At 34.8% G+C, this 8155-nt stretch overlaps 2 protein-coding genes across 2 annotated transcripts; both read left to right on the top strand.

Annotated features, from left to right (window-relative positions):
* Positions 1-2649: 2649 nt before the first annotated feature.
* LOC149494675 (uncharacterized) lies at positions 2650-3815 on the top strand. Its single transcript, XM_089724399.1, has 3 exons — positions 2650-3096; positions 3161-3304; positions 3396-3815. The coding sequence occupies exons 1-3, from the start codon at positions 2650-2652 to the stop codon at positions 3813-3815; spliced, it is 1011 nt and encodes a 336-aa protein (XP_089580525.1).
* Positions 3816-4000: 185 nt separating this feature from the next.
* LOC149494674 (uncharacterized) lies at positions 4001-6695 on the top strand. The gene is made up of 5 exons (XM_089724398.1): positions 4001-4388; positions 4493-4841; positions 5588-5684; positions 5883-6069; positions 6187-6695. The coding sequence occupies exons 1-5, from the start codon at positions 4001-4003 to the stop codon at positions 6693-6695; spliced, it is 1530 nt and encodes a 509-aa protein (XP_089580524.1).
* Positions 6696-8155: the final 1460 nt, after the last annotated feature.

The following is an 8155-nucleotide window of genomic DNA, read 5'->3' as shown; positions in this document are numbered from 1 at the left end:
ATGATGGATTTTTGTGGGAAACAATGCAACATTGACGTTAAGAGAATTGGAACATGTAAACTAGTTTTGCATGGAAGATAGATCCTAATCCTACATAACGTCTAGCATGCTTTGGAGATTCGATGAAATTTAATTTTAGTTATTCTTTTATTTAGACTAGTATTCTATGGCATTTACATAATAATTCAGTATGCTTGTGTTTGGAAATAATGTTTATAGTTCTAGTTATATTCTGGATAATTTTCTTGTTTTGAATATTGTTCAAAGTACAATTTTCAATGTTAATTTTTTCCTTTTTAGAAATTCACAAAATTATGAGAATGCTGTGAATATATGGCACGCTAGACTTAGACATATTGGTCAATAAAGAATGAATTGTTTAGTAAAGTAGGTCTTTTTGCTAATATAAATAAGATGGAAATGTCTACTTATGAACATTGTCTGGTAGAAAAAATGACTCAAGAAAACCATTTGGAAAAAGGAACTAGAGTCGCTCTTTCACTATAATTAGTTCATCATGACATCTCTGGTCCAATGAATGTGAAGGCTAGACATATTTCAAATTAGTTGAAGTCAACTATATGACTCTTTTATTTCAATATCTGGTATGTTCATAATAATAGCAATCAAACATAAAATATAAAATTCTGAAAGGTTCATAAAAGAGAAATTTTTGCTATATTAATAAATAAAATAAAGCATAAATACAATAACAAATAGGATCTATTGTATGATTCTTTTCTCGTGTATTCCTAGTTAGATCCTCACTAATATCTAAAGACTATAAATCCATTGCTGTAACTCCCCCCTCCAAATGATTTTAGGTCTATATCTTCTCCTTTTAGCACCCTCCATAACTAAAATTGTCATGTTTATAAATTTGGGATGTCAGGGTCTATATAACAATAGTCATGACCAGTTCATTGAATCGAACTTGTATCAGTCTTGAATCACTGATTCCGATTCTGACTGGTTCGGGCACGGTTTCCATGAATCAACAATTTCGACTACGGTTCAAGCGATATATTTATTTTTGTTTAAAAAAAATTCGGTTATAAAGTTTTCTTTCTTTTGAGGAAAATTAATATGAATTTGAACAAAATACTAGTAAATTTTATTTTAAATAACTTTTAAAATGCCCATACTCATATGAGAAATAAAATTAATTAACTTTATAAATAAATACAAAATAATCAAATAAATTATCATTTTGTCATGTCTAAATGTTATTAATTAAATAAATTGTTAGAAAATTTGAAAAATACTTCAGACAATATAATTTTGAACTAAATAAAAAATTTAAAAGGAAAAAACCTTAACTGCCACTTGTATCAAACATTATAATTTCAGATTAAATATTTTACATTTTTTTACCACTTTTACTTTTTTAGATTTTTAAACTTTTAAGTCAAGTGTATTATGCAGTAAAAAATTTATTTAGACTTTTAGTGGTAAAAATAGACTTTTAGACTTTATTAACTTTTAAGTCAAGAGTATTAATTAAATTAATTGTCTAAAAAATTTACTTAGACTTTTAGATTAAATATTTCTTTAGACTTTTAGAGGTTAAAATCTAAATATAAAAATAGAAAAATTGTGGTTCGAACTGGACCGAAACCGATTATTCAAATTGGTATTTTAACATTTACATAAATCTTAACCAGCTCATAAACCGTTGATTTTAATTCAAAAATTTGAATCGATGGTCTAATCTCATTTCAGCGGATCATGTAAAGTATGGTTTGGTTTCAATTTAGTTTTGATTCGAACCAAACCGATGGTCATGCCTAATGTAACATATGATCATATCATCCCATACGTCTTTCTATCATTTTATCTCTAACTTCTGATAATGTACTTTTTGTTTAATGTAGTCCATTTCTAATCTTTTCTAACCTTGTGTGACCACAAATCCTTCTCAAAATATTTAGGCAATTGGAAATTTTAAAAAGTTTTAGATAAATTTACTAATAAGAAATTTAAATTAAAGGCTTAAATATAAATTAGATAAAAATTTAAAAAAAATTAAATTATAGATAAAAGAAGGAAAAAAAGACCTTAAATCAAAGCTTAACCAACATAAATGCCCAAAATTCTTTCACATGTTGTAATATCACTTTAAAATGATATTTCTATCGCAAATATTTCAACTTGCAAATTTAGATATATTATCATCCTAAATTTAAATTTTATCTAGATTTATAATAAAATAATATAAAAGTGGAACCCTTCAGATCACCTTCGTTTAACTTAACCTAAGACCTAAAACTAAGTAAGACACACCGTTTTGAAATTAGAAAATCACACACCGTAATTTCTCTCTTTTAACTCCTCTCTTTCTTCTCTGTTGATAATGCCTTTTGGAGATGATAAGGGAAAAGAGGAAATGGAGAAAATAATGAAAATTGAAAATAATAAACATCGTTTTGAGGAGAAAATTTAACTAATGATGTTAAGGTAGAGAGTTAACGTTGTTTGTTTTATGTTTACCATTTATTTTTTTGAAAATATAATTTATTAATAATAATAAATTAAGAACTATATATATATACTCATATAGACTACACAATAACTCTGCTATTAGTGGTTAACAGTTTGCGTAATTTTTGCCCCTTTGTGTTCTGTTGTGGTTACTTCCTTTTCCTTCTTATGTCGATTCTAATCTGGAATATTCAAGGGATTGCTGCTACGAGGTCTGCGCATAACCTTAAGAATCTTTGTTCTACGAAGAAAACTGGGGTTTTAATCCTTGTCGAGCCTCAGGTTTCTGGTGAGAAAGCAGATGGTGTTTCGATGACTTTGGGTTTTGAGTGTTTGGTTCGGGTTGAGGCTGTAGGCCGAAGTGGCGGTATCGAGCTCTTCTGGAACTCTACCTTCGGGAGCATTTCTGTGTTGAAAACCCACTCTCAGTTCATTCATTGTAAGGTTATCCGTAATAGGGTCTCATGGTTGTATACTGCTAATTATGGGAGTCCCAATGAATATTATAGAAAGTTTCTTTTTTCTGATTTGAGTTCTCTAGCTCGTCATATTCACTCCCCCAGAGGTTCTAGGGCGCGATTTCAACTCTTTCGTAGTTCAGGTGGATACAACAGGGTAGGACCTCATGTTATTTCCCATTGTAATCAATTCTGGAACTGGCTGAATGATCTTCAATTAGCTGATTTGGGTTTTATTGGAGCCAAATTTACTTGGTGGAAAGGTGACCTGCTACTCGTTTTCGTGCAGCCCGTCTAGATCATTTTGTCGCTACCAATTCTTGGTTAAATCTTTTCTCTTCAGTGAGAGTATTCCATCTGGAACGGTATGCATCTGACCGTTGCCCATTGCTTCTTCAACTTCAAGGGAATGCCCATACTGCTCCTTCCAGGCTTTTCAATTTTCAATCTGCCTAGTTGTGCCATTCTTCGTTCTCCAATTTCGTCAAGCATAAATGGAAGGCGGGTACACCAATTTTAGATGCTTTACAGACTATGACTCATGATCTCAAAATTTGGAAATCTGAAGTTTTTGGAAATGTTTTTGTGAAGAAAAAACGTCTTCTAGCTAGATTAAAGGGTATCCAGGTGCGACTTTCTCAACATCCTCATTTTGGTCTTTTCCGGCTAGAACGCAAGCTCCATGAAGAATTAAATTCCATCCTTGATCAGGAAGAGCAGTTATGGTTTCAAAAGTACAGGGAGCGGTGGATTGTTGATGGTGACCAAAACACTAGGTTCTATCACACTGCTGCTATCATTAAGAGTAAGAGAAAGTTCATTTCTGGCTTGAAACTCGATAATGGGGATTGGTGCTATGATCAAAATACTCTTTAAACACAGCTGTTTCGTTCTATGGCTAGTTGTATTCCACCGATCATTCAGGTGATAGTGCTAATGTTTGGCCGAATGGTTTTCCTGTCTTGACTAATGATCAGTTGGCTTCTCTTTGTGTGCCTTTTTCTGCGTAGGAAATCAAGAGAGCTTTATTTGACAGTTGCCAGGCTCTTTTCTTCCAAAAAATGTGGCATATAGTGGGTCCCTTCCTGGTTAGTTCCATTCTGCGTAGTCTTTCAGGGGAGCCTATTCCTCCTGGTTTTTGTGATGTGGATCATCCTGAGTCTATTACTCAGTTCCGTCCAATTAGCCTTTGCAATGTTTCGTTTAAAGTGGTTACCAAAGCATTGACTAATAGACTAAAGACTATCCTGCCTTCCTTACCAGCTCCAACTCAATGTAGTTTCATCCGTGGTGGCCTCCTTCATGATAATGTGATTATTCGTCAGGAGGTAGTTCATCTTATGAAGCAGAAGAAGGGTGTTAAGGGCTGGATGATATTTAAAATTGACCTCGAGAAAGCTTATGATCGTCTTTCTTGGGATTTTATTATAAATACGATGAAGCTAGCAGGTTTCCAGATTTTTGGTGTCGATTGGTCTTGAATTGTTTGCAACCTTGCTCTATGCGTGTACTTTGGAATGGTGCTTTATCTGACGCAGTCCATCCAACTTAAGGAGTCAGGCAAGGGGATCCAATTTCTTCGTATTTGTTTGTTCTCGCCGTGGAAAGACTGGCTCACTTGATTAATCAAAATGTTCAGCAAGGTGGATGGTGTCCAATCTCTGTTTCCCGTCGATGTCCTGCCATCAGTCATTTACTTTTTGTTGATGACCTCCTGCTCTTTGCAGAAGCCAGTGAACAGCAAGTGAATATCATTCTCAATTGCCTGTGCAGATTTGGTGATCTCTCGGGACAAAGGGTTAACTTCGGTAAATCTAAAATTTTCTTCTCTAATAATGTTTGTGCTGTTGTCCAGAATAGTATTTGTTCTCGAGCTGGCATGTCCAAGACTGATGATATTGGGTCATTCTAGGAGTTCCTATCTTCCAAAGTCGTGTTACCAAAAAAGATTTTGAACCTTTGCTAGCTCAGTTTAATGCTTATCTTGCTGGTTGGAAATCTTCTTTATTATCTTTTGCTGGTCGTGTCACCTTGGCTAAATTGGTCCTGTCCTCCTTGCCAAATCATGTCATGCAATCCGTGTACATTCCACGTTCTGTTTGTAATGAGCTGGATCGTACGGTTCAGAATTTTCTATGGGTAGTCGTCAGGGTAATACACCTTGTGATTGGAATTGTGCGATGATGCCTAAGGAGTTCGGTGGGTTGGGAATTCAAACTAGTAGAGAGATGAACTCGGCTTTTTAAGCTGAACTGGCTTGGCGACTCATTAATGATGGAGACAGTCTTGGGCAAGGTTTTATGTGGCAAATATATGAAAGGTAGAACTGATCTAGATGCTCTTCAAGCAAAGATCAATGCCTCTATTGCTTGGAGAGGGATTGTTCACAGTCTTCCTCTCTTACATCAAGGTTTTGATGCATATTGTTTGTGATGGAGTGTCCACCAGGTTTTGGAAAGATATTTGGTTATTGGACAAGCCTTTGCTTGAGTTGTCTATGCACCGGTTCCAGCATGCCTAATTGATCTCCCCGTTGCTTCCTTCTACTATAATAATGGCTGGGATTGGCCTCTTATCTTTGTTTTTCTTCTTAGCCCAATCTGTAAGTTGATGGAATCAGTCTCTTTGACCTGCACTATTTCTGACAGGGATGAATTCAGTTGGTCTGAAACCTCTTCTGGTGCTTCTACTGTTGGATCAGCTGATAGGTTAGCAAAGCGAGCTCATTTCCCTGTTCAGGATAAAGTCTGAATGTTTATTTCAAAACTGAAAAAAGCCCAGAAAGTTTGCATGATTCTTTGGCTTTTTCGTCGTCAAAGTTTGATGTCCAATAAGGAACGATGCAGACTTGGCTTTACTTCAACCCTGTGGTGTCCCATTTGTGGAGACTCTATTGAAGAATCTCTAGAACACTTGTTCAGGGACTGTTATTATGCAAAACAGGTTTGGGAGAAGGTTTTTACTCAAGTTCCTTGCAGCTCTTTCTTAATTGGCCTGCTAGTTCATGGATTGAGAGGCCGTCCCTTTTATCCACAACCAGGTTTTCTTCTTTTGAAATTTACTCAGTCCTCAGGTTGTGTTTGTGGAGTATATGGGGCTGGAGAAATGTGGTGGTCTTTCGTAATGTTTGGTATGATGTTACTGCCAAACTGCACAGTCTTTATTCAATTTTTGTGAGTAAATCAAGCTGTTTGGTCTTCTAGAATAACTCATAGTCATGGTTCGTGTAAACATATTTGCCATATAGCTTGGTCTCCTCCTAATGATGGTTGGGTGAAACTGAATACAGACGGTGCTGCTAAGTGTAATCCAAGTCTTAGCGGCTGTGGCAGAGTAGTCAGGGATTTCCTGGGGGCTTGGAGATCTGGTTTTGCTGTGAGGCTTGGTCAATGTTCATTAGTCGTTACTGAATTGCAGGGGTTATTTCATGGACTATCTCTTACTTGGGATATTGGTTGCAGGAAAGTGGTAGTGGAGTTAGATACCAAGATGGTCCTTTGTTTCGTCCAGAAGCCAGTTCACCAGGCTAGGCGTTTTGCTAATCTGCTCAAGCCCATTCATGCTTTGTTAGCACGAAACTGGGAAGTTCAATTCCAGCATTGTTACAGAGAGGCAAACAGGGTTGCTGACATCCTAGCCAACATGGCAGTCTCAGCTGCACTTCCACTCAGTATTTTCACAGATCCTCCTTCTATTTTGGAGCAGCTTCGATGGGATCTCTATGGCACATCCTGGCCTAGGATTATGCCAGGATAATCTTTTCTTTTTCCTCTTTTTAGTTCTTTCTTTGTGGTTCTATCCCTTCCATTTTTATCTCTTCCATTTTTATCTAAAAAAAAACAGCATTTGCTGAATTTTTAACAAATCAAAAGAATTCATATTCTTTTGAATAATGAAGCTATAATTAAAAAATATAATATTCGATCTTTCCACTTGAATTTGTTCTTGACAAAAGATTTAAATCTTCGTAGCAGCATCTAGTCCGTTAATTGATTTGGATGATAAAATAATAAGTCTTATGGATCTTCTATACCTTGATTATTTTTTCAAGAATTTGCAACATACGACGAACATAAATGAGTTTGTCACTATGTGTCGATAACATCAATGAAGGAACATGCCGCACTACTAGGCTCTATTGACTGAATATCCATTCTTACAAATCAAGATTTAAAGTTTGCAGCCAAATAAAATCAAATATCATATTATTTTAATTAGTTATAAACTCTCATAATGAAGGGACTAAAACCTCCAAATATGGAGGCAAAATAACAATAACAAAACAAAAAAAGAACAAATCTGTTGTACGAAAAACAGATCTGAGTTTATTAAAGTGAATAAAAGATTAAAAGTAAAAAGAAATGAAGCGAAAAGGAAAATAGAAGGTAGGAGGTAGGAGCTACTTCCGGTAAATAGCGGCAACCCCAAAATAAAATTAGGGTTAAAAGGCTAGAGAAAAAAGAGAGAAAAGAAAGGGAGTATTTCTTTTAGAATTTTATCTAGATAGATTAGGATCTTATGTATACGATTTATTATTTATGATTATGTATTTATATTAATTTTTTAATAAACTATTATGAGACTAATTATTTATTTGATGAATTTATTATTTAGTATAGTGTATTACGAGCATGCTGTAAACTACTATTTCTTTTTTTTTATTTAAAAGAATATTGTATTTGGTGTCCATATAATATCTCTATGTCCTGTGTCCTGGCCTACCTAATATATTTATAATATATAAAAAAATAGAGATAAGGAGGGAAACTTTAGGACCAACAAAGGACATGGTTATTGTCACGATCCGTTTTCAAGGTGGGACCGGCTAGGGCGTTGGTGGGCTTAAGGCCTCCTAGGCCTATAGTAAGCCTAAAACAATTAAGCTCATTCTTTTCACAATCGTGGCCTCAAGTCCAATAGTCATATTCTCATAATCGAAGCCCAATCCAATGCTCCATAGACGTATCGAAAATACAACTTGTATAATTAATACATATATCCATATTATTCAATAATAAACTATCTAGAATACAATTGCGGAACTCTATAAATCACAATCTTTTACATTTACATGCTTAATACAACTATTCATATTTTTCTTTATGTGTATTTCAACTCACTTGGACCCATAGAGTTCTTCTTTCCTCCTATTACCTAAAAATATAAGGAGGCATGAGTGAGCGCCAAACTCAATGAGTAGGATTGGATGACCCTCT

The sequence above is a fragment of the Jatropha curcas genome, chromosome 7, assembly GCF_041381405.1.
Source record: "Jatropha curcas cultivar XTBG-Jc1 chromosome 7, XTBG_Jcur_1.0, whole genome shotgun sequence".
Lineage (NCBI taxonomy): Eukaryota > Viridiplantae > Streptophyta > Magnoliopsida > Malpighiales > Euphorbiaceae > Jatropha > Jatropha curcas.
The sequence above is the reverse complement of the archived record's forward strand: the minus strand, read 5'-3'. Positions and strand labels throughout refer to the sequence as shown.

Coding starts and splice junctions, on each gene's coding strand:
- LOC149494675 (XM_089724399.1), top strand. CDS start 2,650: ATGTCGATTCTAATCTGGAATATTCAAGGGATTGCTGCTACGAGGTCT. Junction 3,097..3,160: donor GTTCAGGTGGATACAACAGG/GTAGGACCTCAT, acceptor ATCTTCAATTAG/CTGATTTGGGTTTTATTGGA. Junction 3,305..3,395: donor AGAGTATTCCATCTGGAACG/GTATGCATCTGA, acceptor CAATCTGCCTAG/TTGTGCCATTCTTCGTTCTC.
- LOC149494674 (XM_089724398.1), top strand. CDS start 4,001: ATGTGGCATATAGTGGGTCCCTTCCTGGTTAGTTCCATTCTGCGTAGT. Junction 4,389..4,492: donor AAATACGATGAAGCTAGCAG/GTTTCCAGATTT, acceptor ATCCAACTTAAG/GAGTCAGGCAAGGGGATCCA. Junction 4,842..5,587: donor TCCAAGACTGATGATATTGG/GTCATTCTAGGA, acceptor TATTTCTGACAG/GGATGAATTCAGTTGGTCTG.